Below are 19,433 nucleotides of genomic sequence, written 5' to 3'. Positions count from 1 at the left end.
AAGGAGAGCCAGGATCAGCAAAACTGGAGTGTGAGAAGTAGATGAAGGGAGAACTCTAGGCAGAATTTGCAGGATTGGATATCAAATCTTTGTCTGCCCTTCAAGGATTTTCAGTCAGTGTAAGTATCCATTGCTTTGTTTGCTCAGGTACAGTTTCTCCAAGTCATTCAAATGAAAGTAAACTCTTAGGCTGTGTCCACGTGAGCACAGATGCGGAACTGCAGCAGCACAAATAGTAGCAGCCCAAATTTGTGCCACTGCTCTCTGCCGTAGTCTGCACTCCTGCTTGTGCTTTGCAGCAGGACACACTGTCCCACTGCTCCATGTGCTGCAGGGAAGACTGGCTAGGGCAGGCAGTGTGGGGTACCTCAGTATGGGGCTAGCAGGTACCCCAGAGCTGCCTGCTCCCCAATCTCAAGGCACACTGCACCCGAGCCAGCTGCTTAGCAGCTGATTGGAGTGCAGGATGCCACAGCATGGGGGCTCCACAGTGTGCGGAGACAGGGGAGCAGGCAGCCAAGGGCTGTCTCCACATTTGTCCCAGCAAACATCACTTGATGTGCTTTGCACCACTTTTTTCAAACTTTTTTGGTTTTGTTTTGCTACCAGAAAATCCTGGTAGCAAACTTTGCCCTGATGCTGCAAATTAGCAGTGCTATGCATGGTTTAACATGCAAGGCATGCAGTTTATGGCACCATAAAGAGGTTTGCAGGGCCACAAACTGCATGTGCCTGCACGTCTGGATCTGGCCTGAGTGCTTTAATTAGAACATGTTTTCAGTTGTTCCATCTCTGTATAATAAAAAGAAACTACAGCCTGTCTCTGAACTACCTACCTATCTTTGTCTCCAAAGAGCACAACACTAGGAAAGGCCATTATATAAAACTACGGAATGATGGTGGTCAGGAAAGAATCGTCAAATGTAAAGAAAGATTGCATAATTGAATAAAGTCAAAGATTTCATTTTAAATGATTTGGATTGACTGAAGCATGGTAAATTTAGTGAGGTAAAAGAGACCATATTACAAAAACAGCTGTTGATTTAGGAACATTCAGGAAAGTTATCAGGGAATCAACTGAAAATGTAACGTTGATGTATATGAATTTAAGTGTGTTGAGTCTAAGTGAAATCCTCATTCAGGAGCAAAGGTGCCTTAGGTCAGTGTAGTTTAAGCATTTTTTAAAGCTTTAATTGAATTGATCTTTCTAAACTTTCCAGTGTCTCCTTGCAGACAAGCCACTTAGGCATTAAAAAACAGAGACTAATATGGGTTGCTGCTTGCCATTATTCATGGCAAGGAGAGTGCGTAGGTATTAAATTAAAATGAAGCCGAAACAATTTAGGTTTTGAAATGAAATTTGTAGTTGTATTTGTTCAGCTTAGGTCATAACTGCTATAGTATTTAGCACATAAATAACAATTTACACTTTCAAAGTAATGTGTAAATATGCACTAAGTGGAAAAAGCACATAAAACAGACTGAGATTTTATCTACAGTTAGCCAGAGGGATTTTTTTAATGCAGTGGAACTGAATACATTTATTATATACTCTATTTAGTGGCTTATCAGTGCAGCTATCTATCAGTTTGAAAAATGTTGTTAGTGGTATGGAATATTAGGTGGAAAATCATTTAATTTAGGGAGATTAATGGATGAATTTGGTGGTAATCAGGCATGCATGACTTGCTAAGAATAGATATTTTTGTTAAGAGACTAGACATAAAAAATGGCTTGATGTAGAATATAGAGATGGGTTAAAGTAGGCTCAGTGATTTAGTGATCTTGTCAGACATACTTTAATTTGTCTTCAGTACAGCTCTCCTTCAGCTTACAGACATACTTCCCCGAACCAAATGAAGAGTTATCCACTATGGTAGTACTTTGGTGAATAATGGCGTTCACAGAATCACAGATACCACTCGTTTTCCCTATAGTGTTTTCTTTAGCTTCTTTAGCATTATCCTAAATTGCTCCAGAACTGGGCATAACATTGCAGAGACACACAGGCCATTATTATTATTGTTGTTATTATTATACCCATTTTATGTGATAGCCATCTCTATAGTGGGAAATAACAGTCTGAGAAAAGCAATAGCTATTTTGTTCAATTCATCTGTAGTTCACTACTTTATCATCACCCAGGATCTTTCTCACACTACCTCAGAGATAGCCGTTCCCAAATTTGAAGAAATGCTGTTTATTTTTTCATTCTACAGAGAATAAATGATATAACATTCACTTATTACTTTGATTACTGTCTTGTATCGCTCTCTGTATCAATTAACAACTTGATTCTGTTCTCATGCAAGTTCTCATACAGTCCTCCATACCTTGTCAACAATTTTGGTCAGGGTTGATTTTACACCTTCATCTAGACGTAATAAAATCAGCTGCAATGCTTACATTGAGGATGGACCAAAAATGAATATATAAATTCTCTCAAGAAATCTGTGTAACTCCCATTATCACTAATAACAGTTACTTCTAAAAAAAAAAAAAAAAAAAAAAAAAAAAAGGCAGTCTGCAGGATCTCCACTGAGCTAGTAAGATTTTCTGAAACTCTTCCCAGTCACTGCATTGTCTTGACTAGGTCTTGATTTAGAGATTTAGAGGATACTTCCATGTTAAGGGCAGAACAATAGTGACTCATGACAGTGTCCTTTGTGTGGGATGGTAAGAGGTGTACATAAAAACTTGTGCTTGCCTGAAGAGTTCCCACTTCTAGGTTACCCCTTGGCTTCTCTGACAGTATTGATCCTATAGGAAGCATGGTATGAGCAAACTTTTTATTTTCTGGTGACCACTTTTCAACGAATTTCCACAGCAAAGAAAACCAACTTAAATTAGTGCAGACTCCCCGCTAACCTGCAGAGAGGATCCATGAGTGTGTGGAGAAATACCATCACCTAAGTCTTATGTCCTCTTTATCTGTTAATCTTATACTCCTACTTCTATGAGGGATGATGTTGTGGAGGCAGGAGCACATTCCCTTCACTCACTGCCAAAATGATGCCAGCAGAAGAGATGATTATGCCTTTAGTGAGGGGCAAGAGAGAGGTACTGCTGACATACTCGCTGAACATGTCAATCTAGTCCTTTACTGGGATGCTTGTGCAAGAAGAACTAAAGAATGGCAGTCAGCATTGAAAAGAAAGTGTTGAATGGATAGACAAGATTTTTTTTGTGATATGGGAAGAAAAGTAGAAATTTGTCGCTAGTATGGTGAAAAGCAAAGGTAAATCATTACATGCAGCTCTTACCAAATGGCCTATTTCTCACAGGATGGCATAAAAGTGAAAGGCTGGGCAGAATTGTTTTTGGGTTACTAAATAATAAGTCTGTTTTTTAGACTGAGAATATACAGTGAGGAAGGAGTAAGAATAAGTGTTTCCCCTCTTAGACATCTCTATTTAAAATCTGTCTCTTCCTACTTTGATGCAGAGTGGGAATGGGGGCCTTGGAAAGCAGCAGTAAAGCTAGTTTTAATGAAATTTTAATATATCATTTAATATTTTAGTGCAAGAGATCTTTAGGCTTGAAGGTTTAGACAGCTAATTTCTTTCACCAGATAGAAGTTTGCACTTGCTGGACCTGCTCCCAAATTTTCATTGCCTTCCTATATTCCAATGGCATTTATGATACCAGAGCTAATCTTCTAGAAATCCAGACACCACTGCATTTACAGGAACTAATCAGCCATTCACAGGCAAAACTCTGTTTTACTTATATAAATTCAATAGTAAGTGCTACAATTTAAAAGTGCTTTTACACTGATTGCATTGCATTGATTATTGCATCATAATGCTTTGTATGCATATACATCTTTAACTGCTTGTTTAGTTCTTTTCTCTCTCTCTTTCCTTCTATACCGGAAGAACAAATATTTTCTCCCTAGATCACCAATTCACATCTTGAGACTTCCTGAAGAAATTACTTCATAGAACAGACAATAATAGCTAGGAAGACACTGTGTGCATATGGTAGGGAAGCAAAATGGGACAAATCCTGACCTGGGTAATTTGTGTCACAGAGGCCTTCAGGCAGTCCAAGCAGATGCCAGGGTTGTAGAAGGATAGTGAGGGGTGAAGGAGGAGATTCTCTCAGCAACAACTGTTATAGAGATGTCAATATTCGGTCTTTCCCGAAAAGCGAAACGCGTGGTGCTCCCTTCCCTCTCAAAGTGGCTTGAGGGATTGGTATTTTGGGGTGGGGATGGTATCCCCTGAAGGAGTGACAAACTAAAGATATTGAATGTTCAGAGGGGTCTAAAGGCTGCTTAGAAGGTTGCCTGCACTGAAACATAACTGCTTGCCATCCCAACGACTCAGGGTAAAGTGAGAAGTGAAGACACAGTACGGGGACTGAGACTGATGCAAACAAAATAGATGGCTTTCTCCCCTCTTTTTTGACCATGTCAAGTCTGCAGGGTATTAACGCAGCCTCAAAACTGGGAAAGAGAAAATTGGAAGAGGGGGCAAAATCCAGAGACGAACTATTGCTGGTGCTTTTGCTATCTGCCCTCTTCTCAACCTCTAGGAGAAATGAGCAAAACTTTGTGAGCCAAGAACATCTTCGTTACACATTCTCCACAATTCTTAATACATATGGATTAAAGAGGAGCTCAACAATGCAGTATGGGTCCACAAACCCAAGACACTAGGCTCCAAACACCCAACAAAGGGACAACAGCAAAGAATGCTTGGGCTCCCCATGGGAACTGGAAAGAAGTGGCATGGCAGAAAGACAGATGCACCATGGAAAATTCTGCACTTTGTTTGAACTGGATCAATCCATCACTGATTATTTGGTATTATATAACATTTTACACTTGTTATTTAACTGTATCTTTCAATGCCCCAGTGAGGTAAGTGTTAGCACCTCCAAGTCATTTGCAGGGAAGGTAAGCTCAGAAGTTCAATGACAAGCACAACTCCAGACAGCAAGTCATATCAGAAACAGAATTAGAACTTGGGTCTCCTGACACAAAATCCTGACGTTAATTTATAAGAATGAAACATTCTGATCCTTCAACTATTTGTGCTCAGCTCCAGGAATTTTGAAATACCAGTAATGCCTTTTGTTACTGGTGAAATTTAAAAAAGGTTTATAATGACCACAGCCACCATATGTATCAAGGGAGTAAGTAGTATTATCCATTTTTCACATATTCAGAAATCCAGGATTAGAAAGGTCAAATGACTTGCTGGGGAGCACACTGTGGTCTAGTAGAGATGACGCAAGCTTTTTTGACATGAGAAATGTTGTCTGATCCTGGTTCTCAAATGGATTCACTGCATAGCTCTGAACCATATCACTAAGGTTCTCTGAGGTTCAATTTATACAAGAGAAATGCTCCTATTTGTCTCGTTCGTTTCAAGTGTTGTGAAGTTTGATTAAACAATGCCTGGATATATTAAAGAAAGCAGGTAATAAATAAAGGAAGAGAAGACTGGACAGTTGGAACGTGGCTCTTTGTCATTTGGATGATGTACTTGGGTGAGTAAATAAGGTGTAGAAGGAGAAAAAAGGCATTACAATTTTATGGAATTTCTTTTAAAATTCAAAAGCCTCCATTTTGACATTTGACAAATCTTGGCACTTGTAAATTATCACTTTTCATGCTTTATATAAAAAAATCATTTACAAGTCCCTTTTGCAGAGATTTTGCTATCTGAAAACAAGCTAATTCTGTGTGAGAAAAGCAAACTTGTATTTTACCTAGCTCTAATATTTTTTACAAGCTTTCTGCTCAGAAAAATTACTTACATTATATCTAGATTTAGGAACATGTGCCAGCCATTGTATTGATCTGGCATAAATAGTGCCTACCTTCTAATTTTCTTTACAATTAATTAGTAAAATAATGAGGCACTGGTTTTTCTAGGCTACTAAAAACATTTTAACAGACCAGAATCTTTATTATTACAACAATGCAGAGACACAGCAACAGAGACAATTATAGATGTAAGATTATCAATAAGTAATTGGAGCAGAAATAAAATTACAGGTTAAATCATGTAATGGATTTCAAAATAATTTTTTTTAACACTTGCATTTCTACAGGATAAAATGAAAATAAATTTAAAAAGCAATTAATGGCATTTCTACACTTTAAGCAGTACTGTTAAATGCAGCTCACTATAGTCGGAAATTTGACTTTAAAACGTATACCGTGAAAATTGGCAAGAAAATCACCTGTGCATTTTGTTTCATGACAGTAATCACTTTCAATATTCTGTGAGGATACCCAGGAGACATCCCAGGATGTTTGGTCATGAACAGTAAAACTTAATCAGTGTTCAGGAAGACAGTAAAAATTACTGATCTGCAACATCTCACATGTTCAAGTCAATTAAATATGATTAATGGCTACCCGAGCTAGTGTGTATGTCACTCAGCGTGCACACACACAGAGGAAAAAGGGGACTAGCAATAATTGTGCAACTTCCTCCCCTTCATATTCATGTGCAGATGCATCCTGGAGCACAAACATATGGTGGGGAGGGTAAGGGGGGAAGAGGAGGGGAGGAGCTGTTATAATCCAGGAAACAGTAGAAATGGTATAAATTTCCCATTGCTTACGAATTTGCTACACTTTAAATGTGATTTACTTGAGAAAATATTCTCCAGTTATACAAGCTTCTGTACTTCATGTCCGCTTCAGGGTATTATAGAAAGGTCCTTGCCTTTGATATGAGGTGCCAAATTGCTAGCAGAGAGAGAAAAATCCTACTTACCTGAGCAGGCGGTGGCTGTTGTACGTAGCCCTGTGGTGGTGGTGGAGGCTGCAGTACTTGTTGAGATACTGGTGGACCTGAACTTGTAAATCCTCCTGGGGGAAGCTGCTGACCTGGAGAAGCCATGATGTAACCAGTCTGCTGGGCAGACTGCTGTATAATAGGCGATGGGTAGACAGGACCTGAAGGCGACTCAGGGTTGTCTCCTGATGACTGACGACTTAAGCTCATCTGGTTAAACTGTGTTGTCATGTCATCTCGCTGTGGGGCAAAAGTCAGTGGAAAATGATAAACTCTGCAGTAGCTCTCTGCAGTAGACATTTGAAAAACAAAAAGCCAGATACAAATACATGCACAAGACGCAAGAGAAATTCACATACTAAATAACTCAGGGTAATCCACAACAAGAAAGAAAGAATAAAAAAAATGCACATATACGCACACACGCTGCAAACCTTTTGACAGATGTTTTTAGACCATAAGATAAACTATTCCATGCAATAAAAAAGCAACTTCTATTGTTTAGAATCCTTTGACGTTCCCTTTATCTCTAAAGGCTAGTGAGCTCCACAGTTTCCAAATTCAGATATTTTAAACATAAAGGGCATGAAACCTACTTTACAAGCATGGGCTGGTCACTTGCACAGAATCTCTTAAGCAAAACACTCTACAGAGCATAGCAACGATTTACCAAATGTTCCAAGAGGAATTCAGTGAGCTTTAAATAGGTGCCTCACTACCTTTAGATACTTTTGAAAACCCTAGCCCATACATTTAATACAGTATTAGACAAAACTAGCTATGCCTCCAGCTGCTATTGAAAGATGTTTTATGCAGGTGATGAGATGTGCATTTCAGTGGTTTAGGAGACAAAATCCAGCTGGGGCAGGAACCAGTATACCAAAGTGAACATATAAAATATGACCCCAATTAAGTCAATGGAAATGAAGTTATTAAAGCCAAGCTTCACCCACAATCCATATACAGGTTTAGACCTCAGTCTCACAAAGAGATCTGAGTGGGTATTTATGTCTGTCCAGAGTCCTAATGTTTTCAAGAAGACTCTGCTATTGTCCTTATATCTTCACACATATCTCTGTCTGCACATGTAGGTCCATTTGTCTTAAGACATGCTTGTATTCCAGACACAAATATCCAGAAAGAGCCTCCATTCAAACACCACATTCCCTCTAGAAATATAACTATACTATAGGTACATAAACATAAAATTTGTCCCCTTACTCATTTCACTTTGACCAAAAAAGACAAACACACTGAATTTAGATATTGATATATATTCATATCAATTTTAAATGGATTTATTTTATTGTGTTAATTTTACTATTGTGTCAATTCCCGAAAATATACAACATATTTACTGGCAGGGATTTTGGAAAAAAAAAAAGTGAGTTTAAATGAATGCAAACAGACTATTTCTAAAAAGTCAATTTCTCAATGTGCAGTTGAGCCAGAAATCTCATAAGAACATATGAAATGTCATACTAGGTCAGACATCTAGCCTAGTCTCTGACAGTGGCAGCTGTGGATGTTTTAAAGGAGAGCGTACGCACAGAACATGACTAGTGTAATCCAATCCCTGTCACACTCTCCCTGGCTTAATGGTGCCAGATGACACACCCCTGACTGTTTTGTTTATTAGCTATTAATGGATCTATCACACAAGAACCTGCCTAGGCTCTTTTTGAACCTAGCTATCCTATCCGCCTTCACAACCTCCTGTGGTTATGAGTTTTAGAAGTTAACTATGCACCAAATGAAAAAGTACTTTCATTTGTTAGTTTTAAACCCATCTCCTGCTAATTTCAGTGGATGCCCCCTAGTCTTTGTACTCTGGGACGTGGTGAATAACAGTTTCCTGTTCCCTTCCCCACACTCTTCATGGTGTTATCGACCTCCATCATATCCCCTCTCAGGCTTCTCCTTTCCAAACTGAAGCATCCTGGCTTTTTTAGTTTCTCTCGGTATGGCAGGAGCTCCATACCTCTGACCAACTTGATTGTCCTTCTCTGTACCTGGTGGGGGTGGGGTGGGGAAGCTACACATTCAAATTAAAGCTGGATAGAAACCAGTTGTTACACATTTTTAAGTACTAACTTTATAGGTGGTTGGCTCTCATTATAGCTGGATAGTAATTTTTATTGTGTAGTAATTACTTTGCATATATGGTTGGTCTAAATTTATTGTGTAATTAACCAGTTAGTTGTGTAAAAATTACTTTGGACTCGTGGCCTGTCTTACTTTGCACATGTAGCTAGTCTAAATGTATTGTGCAATTAACCAGTTAATTGTGTAATATAGGTAACATGTAGCTGGGGCATAATTCTACTACGTCCTTTTTGAGAGACAGACCAGAGCTGAACTCATTACTCCAGATGTGGACACATCATACTTAAGGTTTAAATCTATATTCTCTTTGTGAACAAAACACCATGAACCAACATTTTTCAAAACTCTGGGCCAGATCCTCAGCTTGTGCAAATTGTGTAGTCCCTTTCAAGTTAATGCCAGCCTAAAGACAGGTACCTAGGTAAGTTGCCTGATTTCCAAAAATGCTGAGCATTCACAGCTTCCATTCACATGATTTGAAATCATTGCAAACAAGGGCATAGACCATAAGTTCCTTGGGGAAGAAACTGTCTTTTTGTTTGTGTTTGCACAAATGAGGTCCTAGTCCATGGTGAGGGCTAGTAGGCCCTACAATAATACAAATTAATAACAACACATCTAAGGAAAATGCACAAGAATTTACAATGAAAGTGGAATTTAATTAATAAATTAACCATTTGGCTTTGCGTGACAACAGTTTTAGTTTCTAGGATACATGGCGGGAAAGAATATGCCACTCTTGGATCCATTAAATGCAGGGCCTTTCTTCTAAATGTTGGTACTTCTATTTCGGCTCAAAAGGCACCTTCTAGGAGTGCACCAATAGAGATAATTGGGGCTGATACTGATAGCCATTTTAAGGAGGCATATTGGCTGATACCAATCCAATTTCTGATACCAGCCCAGAAGCTTGGAGAACTGTGTGCAGCTGGTAAGTAGTCTGGTGTGGTGGAAGGGGAGGGGGGGAGGGAAGGGGCATGGCGGTGGACAGATCAAGGTCCCTGTGGTGAGGGAGGAGTGGGGCTGGAGCAGGGGCTGAGGCAAGCGCTGCCCAGCCAGGGTGGGGTGGGCATGGGATGAAGCTGTGGCTCATCTGGGAGATGCAGGGGGTGGGGAGGAAGGAAGCTCCCATCGCTGCATGCCACTTGTTCGGGAGCCGCTGGTCTTGCATTCACCTGCTTGTCTGGCAGCTTCACTGCTGCTCCCGCTGCTCATCCAGGACAGTATGGGGAGAGGGAATGTGCCCCTAGATCTGCACAGGGAGGGATAGGGCAGGCCAGGAAGAGCCCTACGCAGCCCCAGCTCCAGCTTGCCCTGCCCCGCGCAGATCTGAGGGCACAAGCTCCTCCCATGCCCTCCCAGGCAAGTGGCAGGAGCAGTGGCAGGAGCCACCAGATGAACAGCTCCTGGACGAGCAGCGCACAGTGAGCAGCACACAGTGGCGGGAGCCGATTTCCTACCCCTGCACCGCCCAGATGAGCCGCGGCTCCATCCGATGTCTGCCCTACCCTGGCTGGGCAGCGCTTGCCCCAGCCCCTTCCCCACTCCTCCCTCACCATGGGGACCTTGATCTGCCCCACAAACCTCTTCCCTCCCCCCTCCCCTTCCACCACACCAGACTTCCGCCGCACTCAGCTCTTTAAGCTGCCAGGCTGTTCTCCTTGCTGCCTATGTGCTGCACTGCATGCACACATGGGTATTTATTGTTCAAATGATCAGCCACAGCAGGTTGACTTCTGATATGATCAATTTTCTTTATATCAGTGCCGATATGATATCGGACCGTTGTATCAGTGCACCTCTAGCATCTTCAGTTCTGTTTGCATATATGGTGTGGCAACATCTGTAGCTTGAGGGTATAAGTTGCAAATAAGAATTTCAGAGGAAGACAGAACCCAGAAGAAAAGTCCTGTACTGTCTATTAAGATACTAGCTTCATTCTATGCTAGCGAAATATTAGCCTGTTAAGCACAAGACCAGATTCTCCAGAGAGTTGCTGTATTAATTTTATTCTACATGCCCATTAGTACTTTGTTATGACTCGTAGTATATCACATGCCCCTCGGCTTACAGCTCTTTCACAAATATCCTGTTATTCTATGATCTTATAGCATATGGATAAGTCCAGGCAGTGGACTCAGAGTACAAAACAAGCTACAATAATTTATACAGATTCAGCATAATGCATATCTCAAAGTCTCTTATCATTTTCACTGGTTTTGTTGGCAAAAGCCAAACAGTTCCAACAGTGTTGAGTAAAAGAAAGCTTTCCAACATACACCTTCCCATGGACTAACCCGCATTTCTCTATACTGACAATCTCCCTCCCCACAAACACACAAAATCACCTCTCACACACAACCTCCCACCAAGAACAGATATTAAAAAAAGAAAAATCTGTAATACCACAGAAAATTGCTGCGTTGGAGAAACTGGCAGGAGATGCTGAGGAGGATAGGAAACTGCTGGGTATTGGACTGACTGGGAAGATGGCTGCATAGCCTGAACAGGTTGCAAAATAAAACAGAATGAGATATAGTAAGTGAAATTCACCAGTTAGACAAATAACAAACAACGATTTCTGAAAATTAAGATCTCAAACAATGCCCTCACAAAACAGGTGAGCGAGTCACTTTCCAGTGGAGCCCCAGAAGCTAGTTACTGTAACTCCATCCTTGCATTTTAACCCCTACATTTCATGATTCTTTGTTGGGTTTTTTCAGTGACAAACAGACAACAAAGTCAATAAGAAGCAGGGCTGTCAAACAATTAAAAAAAATGAATTGCAATTAATTGCGATATAAAAAAATAGTTGTGATTGATTGCAAATTTAATTGCACAGTTAAACAATAATAGAATCCCATTTTTTATAAATAATATTAGACTTTTTTCATATATTTTCAAATAAATTGATGTCAATTACAACACAGAATACAAACGGTACAGTACCCACAGGCCCCTGGCTCTGCTGGTGCCCCTCACTTCTGACCCACAATCCTTTACCCCTACCAGGTTCTGCCAGTTCCCCTCACTCCCAATCCATAGCCCCACCATCCCTCACCCTCAAATTTGGCCCACATGGAGCTCAGGAAGCTTGGCTGGTGCAGGGGCCACAGCGCTACAGCTGGAGGGTGAGATCTCGGCTGAAGGAGGGAGGGAGAAATGAAGGGAGGGCAGGGCAGGGCACTTACCCCAGGAGGCTGCAGCAGTGGTGCAGAAGCAGTGGGGAAGCCTGGTGGGGGCAGGTGGTGCCACCGGCCCAAAGTTGTTGCTGAGTGCAGGGGAAAAGTGACTTTTCCCCCTCTCTGCTACTGGGCCTTTTTTGCTGCGGCCACCCAGAGCCCATGCCAGGCTGCCCTGCAGCTCCTCTGCACCGCTAATGCTGCCCCGTGGGGTGGTCTGCAGGTTGCAGTGATGGCAGCAGCAAGGCCATACAGGGTGGCTTGGGTACAGATTCCAAAACCATGTGCACAATTAACGCATTAAAAAAATAACGCGTTATTTGGTATTTGCATTAATTGTTCACGTTAATGCTGATTAATTGACAGCTCTAATAAGGAGCTAAAACAAAACCATAATTATTTCCTGATTACTGGTGTACTAAAATGCTGAAATATGGAACCACATACAATTCACACAAAGATAATGAGGAAAGGGCATGAGCATATATTTGAATGTTTCTTTAATAATGATTGATTTCATTCAGAGCTTTGTTAGAGTTGGAGAAACATGGAATAACAGCTCTCAGATGCGATGGCTTAAAACATGACCACCAAAATTGTGATTATCTAGCTAATTTGGGGGACACATTTAGGTAAAAGAAAGAAAGACTCCGTAAAGAAACTTCACTGAAGGTATTTCTCTCATTTGCATGAGGCATATACAAGCTTGGTACTATTTTGCCCTTGCTGTTAAAAAACTACTCAGGCTGTAAGTTCTGAATCATGCAGTTTTAGCTACTGAGACAAAAATCTGTTACTGGTAAAACTAAAAGTAACTTAATTGGTTTCTGGGTTTACATGGGGTAACCTGGGAGCAGAATGTAGAGGTATTCTCCATGTGCAGACCTGGATCACTCAGACTATATACCATACATCGTAGTACTGTACAACAATGAACAGGATGGCTTACTGCATAGCATAGAAACCATGTGCTGGAAGCAGGTAGGCACACTTGGGGTCAGCCACCTTGGTGTAATGTACAGAGAAAAGTTCAAAGAGCCTTAAACTGCAGGGACCTTTCTATGGATCAGACTCTCTACCCATAAAATAGCAGAAGCCAGGAAGTTCCCTGGTGGTCTAACTCCATTCATTGTAGGCTGCAGGAAAACTTGGAGCACTGAGAAGGGCCAGAGACACAGTAGAGTACAGTGGCAGAACCTCCAAGATCCATAAAGTCTGTAAAGTGCTATTTTGTAGATGTTAGGGGGCTAAAATCTCTCAGACCAATGAAGTTACATAGGGAAATTTCTATAAGGAAATTCTCAGTTATTGTGCTAAAACGGCAGCTTCTGTGGCTTTTACTACACTAACCTGAACCTCACAATGGAATTTGTTTCACAGTACATTATTTTCTGATCTTGCCCTCATTTGGACACAAACTACATTCAACTAGGTGTCCAGAATGGGGCCATCAGGAGTGATGGGTGATTAAGTTTTCTAACTCTATTTTTCTGTAAAGAGACTTATGTAACTCCTATTAAGGTTATACTGCATACACATAACTGTGTAGTGGGGGGACACACAGTGAGAACTGCCATATGACATTTTTACAGACAACTATGCAAGGGGTCCTAATGGCCAACCAGTTGTGGGCAGCTAATTTATCAATTCTATCATCTCTTTCTAATCATACAAATGCGCCCACATGCAAAGAAAATCTGAACAGTAAATAAAAATGTGAAATTTGCACTAGCTAATAAACTTAATTTTAGAAGCTCTGAATATTAGAAGGATGTTCAGCAGAAGATCAATAGAGATATGTGCATCGATAAATATTCCCCCAGTGCTTTACAGAATTACAGATTGGACTGGTCTATAAAAGACCACTTATAGCTTTTACTTGCATGGCAATTTTTTCAAAAGGAATCTGGAGCTTCTCTACACATATACCACCTAATTGAATAGTCATTTCCAAAATGAAAGTTTGTCTCAAATGGGGGCTATTTTAAATTTTTTTTATCTACTTTATCCACCAAGAAAATATTTGATAGCTCAGACTCCATTTGTGTCAAAAGGAAAAATCCCAATACCCTGATATTTTATTTAGCTGCTTTTTTTAAATGTATAGTACAGCTATTCAGGGAAGGTAAGCACACCTAATTATCCTAGCACTGATGAAAACTTGTTCTCCCCTTTCAACAGTTGTCGTACCTGTGTGACAAGGTGACTTGCAATTTGCTGCTGTGGTTGCTGAACCTGCTGTTGCTGTTGGGATGAAGGCTGCTGCTGAGACTGTCCAACAATCTGGCTTCTAATTGGCTGCTGGCCACTGGGAGGATTGTATATTGCAGGTGTACCATCAGGGTTTACAAATGGTTGGCCTGAAAAAAAAATACCCTTAATTTGCAGAATGCTTTTCAGAGCATAGCAGCCAGTAAAAGAAACGAGACCCTCACGTATTTATAGGCCACTCTCCCTTGCTTTAATTGATCTGCAACAATAAAGTGCTCAGTGCCTCTGTTTAAGGCAGCAGTTATCTATTTTTGCAGCTGTGCCTGGGAATACATGTTCATCAATAGCAATTTAAGGTGTAGGTGACAATTTTTCTTCCACCAGGAAGATTTATCCAAGAGCCAAATGCCACTTCAGTACATCATATCCAAAATGAGTGGTAATGCCAAGATAAAATCTTCATATGACTGCATGTTCCAGCTCATCAGCACCATAGGCTTTGCATGCTACCCATAGCAGGACAATGACTAGTTCTGTAAATGTATCCTGGATAGTGCCTACTGAATTCTGATCACACATTTCAGGTTCATTTCCCCTGAATTCTCAACCCACAGTAAAGACTCCTAAATATGGAGGCACAGTGAGAGTAAAAGCATTTTATCCTTGGTTTACAAAAGAGTAACACACAAAATGGGACTGAGGTTATGAATTAGAACTGGAGCACCATAAAACAATTAAATGGGTGACTGAAAATGGAGATGTAGGACACAGATAAAGTTGAAATTCTGCCAGAACACACATTTGCTCTAGCAGTACTTATTTCTAGTGCATAAATGAATAGAAAGTTATAATGACCATGCCAAATGTATGACTATGGTTATTTGTAAACTATTCAACAATGAAGTAGTAAATGCTGAAATACTTAGGCAGAGTACAGCCATGCATGTCCTATCCCAATGCAATTTACAGACAAACCATGAGACTATTTGTAAAACACTGTCGTTCAAATGAGAGAAAAGCTATTACAATTATTTTTGTTCCACGACTCAGTAGCTAGGTGAAGAACTTTTGAGAACAATGTCCTCTGGGACTGGAGAAGAGGGTGTTGGAAATTATTGAGCAGAACTCTAAAAATGTCTTGAAAGAGCTGGCCTATAGCACACAACATTTCTCCTCATTTACACTGAAGGTAAAATTTGATTCATGATATGCAATTTGTGAGCATTTCATGAATCCCAGGGAAGTTTCCTGTTCAGCAAAGTCCTTTTACCTTTTGCTTTTCATGTTTTAATTGGTGGATGGGGGACATAACCTAAATAGCAAAGGCAATAAATCAGTTTTCCCCCAATTCTTAGAAACCTGTTAAACAGCTACCCCCCACCCCCCAAACAAACAAACCCAAATCCCATGGCCACATCACCACATGCAGGCACGTCTGTTTTACGATACTACAAACCTATTTGTGGTGCCACAAATCACACATGTGGAATGTTTAAACATGCCCCGCACTGCAAATTTGCTTCATGGGGGGAAAATTTGCTACTCAGATTTCCCAGTAGCAATGCCCCTCCCCCAGAAAATAAAGCAGCACGGCACATGCTACAATTACAAGCAGTGGAAGAGAGGCTTGGTCCTCCAGGGAGATGTGGTGGCTGCCAGCCAGTTTCTCTAGTTCTCCATTTGTGCCACAATTGCTCCAGCATGCTGGGAGCCAAGAGGAGCTGGGCAAGGGCAGTTTGCCCAAAGCAACAAAGCACACATGCAGGGGCATGTGCTACTGCACAAAGTAGCGGCACAAATTTGTGCTGCTACAGATGCACACCATTGCACATCTGGATGCTGCCCTTGATTCTCTCCTGTGTAAAATTTCCACATGATTTTGGTTCTTTTCTTCATTCTTTTTTCTTATGCTGCAAATACAAATTTAAAAACAATTGGGAGTGTGTGACTGAGAGAAACAGAAAATTTAAAGGATTAAGAGAAACAAACTGTAGGAAATGCCTGACGGAAGTAAATGGGAGATTTAAGACAGACAAATGCAGGTGAACTGGATGATGTAGAGGGCTGGTAGTGAGATAAAGAGTTGGTCACCTCTATGTTGCAAAACAAGATTCATGACAGAAGCAGGGCATGAATTTGAAATGTTTTCTATCGTTCTTCAGCCATTCTCCTGTTAATCTCCTACCAGCTCCTGCTTCTCCTACTGCCTGCTCAAGCTGTCTCCACCAATGTATTCCTCCTCCTCCTTCATGTCTGGCACCCAAAGCCAGTGTCAAAAGCAAAGCAGGAATGTACCTTGCTCTCTTTAAAATTTGTTCACTTCTTGGGTTGGTGCTTAGTGCTGCAGCTAGGAAAGTGCTTCATTCATAGTGGGTGAAATGCTGATTACACTGATTGTGGGAGAATAGTAGGTCAGGTCCTGGTAGACATCATTACCTGAGAAGCTGGTTTTGTGCTGGTTCTTGTGAATGCGTGGGGTGGAATGGGGTGGAGAACAGTAAATGATTTTTTTCTCTCGTCCAAGCCTGGAGACTTAAACCCTCCAAACCAGCAGAGTAACAACACCATTGGGTGCCTGGGGCAGCCATGATATAAGGCAGTGGTAGTTGGGGTGCTGACAGATGTGCAGCCTCTGCTCTAACTCACGGCACTTAACGTAAAATACCGTGAGTTACAGCGCCCCCCTGAACCCAACAAACATTCGTCTGTTGGGGTGGGAAGGGCGACTGCACCTATCTGCAGGAGCCTGAGAAGCCTGCCTGCAGCCAAGAAGCCAGCCCCCTGCATCTCACCCTCCCAGCTCTGGGGCTGTCATCAGGAAGGTAGGGGGGGAGGGGGAAAAAGGGAAAGGGAGGAAGCTGCAGGCTGGCGTTTACTGGCCTGAGCTGGAGGGGAAGGAAGCTGAGGGGGGCCTGCGAGGTTCAGGAGCTCCAATCCACCTGCCCTGCCTCCAGCTCAGGCTGGGCAAATCCCAAGCCCACAGCTTGCTCCCCCTCCCTGTGCCCTTCCTGCAAACAGCACCAGGGGCAGGGAGGGGCTGTATCAACCCAGCCCCAATCACACCACACATTAATTTTAGGAAGCACAAGTTCCCTAAGGCAGTGTTTCTCAAAGGTCATGTAGATGGGACTTTAACTCATTGCCCATTGAAAAAATCAGTTATTTGCACTTCAAATAGATGAATCAACAAATATCTTGAACAATGCAATTTTGTGGGGTTTTGTTTTTATCATGGTGGAACCAGGTTTTTTTTTAACAAAATGGTTGGTGGGTGAAAGGTTGACAACTGCCGCCCAAAGGCATTCCAAAGTGAAGTCCCTTCATTTGATCCCTCATTTGATAAGGGTTAATTTGTCACATGATTGGCCATATTAAAAGTGCTTTGCAGCTGTGCACATTTAAAAATGTAGGCACAGCTGTATAACGCTTTCAGGGGGCCGATCTCATGAAAAACAAAATTTCTATGTGAGCCCCTGGAGATATTGTCTATTGATATAAAAAGGCATTCACCATAAAATAATGAGCTACAGATCTGAAGAAAAATGTAAGAGGCTTGGAGAGTGAAGGAGGTAAATTGGAACATTATTTGTATGTTAGTGGAGACAGGAAAAATTAAATTCAGAAATGGTCAGCATTTATGATGGAGCTAACAGGGATGACAATAACCTAAGACCATCCACTGGGGTGAATGCTACAGTGAAGTCCATGGGTAAAGAAATGCTAAAACAAAGCACAAGACGACAGCTAGGAGTGTAGCTATAGCAGTCTCAGAGATTTCTGACAGATATTTAAGATGAATCTGAAGCAACACTCCAATCAAGGATGACTGCACAGAAAAGTAAAAGCATAAAGAAGGGCCTTGAGAAGGGGGATTTATGAAGAAGAGGATCCGGAAAAGATTTTTTCAACAAGAAATGAAAATGAGAGTTTTGAAAATGTAAGTGATACACCTGCAAACAATGGGGAATTAATTACTTCCCTGATGTAAGGGGCGATAGGAGGCTAGTAATAGAAAAATTATAAGACATAAGAAAGAAACATGAAATATGTTAAATACTGAGAAGATGAAGTCCAAGAAGGCATTAGGAGAGACTAGAAAATAGGCAAAATAGATTGAATGGTACTGAACTGTAGAAATGCTGTTGCTATCTTTCCACAAGAAATAAAAACTTCTGTAGGCAAGCTGGGCAAAGTTCTGGATCAGAAAAAATGCATTTAATAGAGGTGGTAGGTTGCCAACACCTAAGAGAAAGTTCAAAGGTGTCCAGAGGTTTTTATATTTTTCTGACCAGAGAGAAACCAATGTGTCAACCTGATGACTGGGTCTCTGGATGCTGGTATGGGGTCATATGGTCACTATGACTACACAGTATGACAGGAAATAAAATCTTTAAGCGACAAGCAGTTACAATCAAAGAAGGGAGTACTGAGGATAATCACATGGCAAGAGGAGAAGAAAGGGCTAAAGTGTGATGCTACACAAGGAAAGAAAATCCATTCACTAAGGAGAAAAGGGCTTCATTTTTCCTTTCTTTAAATGATCTTCTCCTCGTTTAGATTTTTATGAATACCCATCATGCTAATGCCTGATCACATCGTGCAGTATCCATACTTTCTTCCTGAGGAATTTCTTTTTCAATTTTACTGTAATAAGATGCAGAGATTTGTGGCTTCACATACAATGACAAATTTGTATTATGTATTTTATTTTGCATTAAAAACAGCAGACACTATAGTCAAGTTTTTATTTCCAGCACATAGAAGAATGGGATTCTATAAATCTGAAAAAGGGTCTGATACTTCAAACTGAATTGCTCCTTTTACCTTTTTTAAATATATACACTTAAAAATTAGCTATTATGATAGACAGGTAACCAGTGTGCAAGCAGCGGAGCTAATATATACACAGAAAAAAATCCTCCTTGAACGACATATAGAGCAGATACACTCACTTTCTCTTTCTCATGTCTTCTCTCACTCTCACACACTACTCTTCTTTCTCTCTCATACACTACTCAGTTATGCATCTGAAAAGAAAGTGGCATGCTAAGGTGGGAAGACATGCCATTCAACTGTTGGAACCTGGAGGCATTAAGCTTGTGAGAAATACAATGAGGCCCTAAATACCAGTGACATACGTTAGCTAGTGAGAGATGCTATACCTGTAACATGA

General features: G+C 41.0%; 1 protein-coding gene across 16 annotated transcripts in view; it reads right to left on the bottom strand.

Moving 5' to 3' along the window:
• The window catches only part of ARPP21 (cAMP regulated phosphoprotein 21), a 186,752-nt gene that overhangs the window by 55,784 nt on the left and 111,535 nt on the right, over positions 1–19,433 (bottom strand). For 11 of the 16 annotated variants that reach the window (XM_019537989.1, XM_019537974.1, XM_019537995.1 and 8 more), the window contains 3 exons: positions 14,240–14,409; positions 11,274–11,378; positions 6,741–7,001 (listed from right to left, as the gene is read on the bottom strand). In XM_019537989.1, the coding sequence (XP_019393534.1) occupies positions 6,741–7,001; positions 11,274–11,378; positions 14,240–14,409 (536 nt within the window). The remainder of the gene's footprint in view (positions 1–6,740; positions 7,002–11,273; positions 11,379–14,239; positions 14,410–19,433) is intronic. The other 5 variants (XM_019538053.1, XM_019538070.1, XM_019538093.1 and 2 more) reach the window with 2 other exon arrangements.

The sequence above is a fragment of the Crocodylus porosus genome, unplaced genomic scaffold (genome assembly GCF_001723895.1).
Source record: "Crocodylus porosus isolate Cpor-Errol unplaced genomic scaffold, CroPor_comp1, whole genome shotgun sequence".
In the NCBI taxonomy this organism is placed as follows: Eukaryota; Metazoa; Chordata; order Crocodylia; family Crocodylidae; genus Crocodylus; species Crocodylus porosus.
This window is presented reverse-complemented; position numbering and strand designations above follow the sequence as displayed.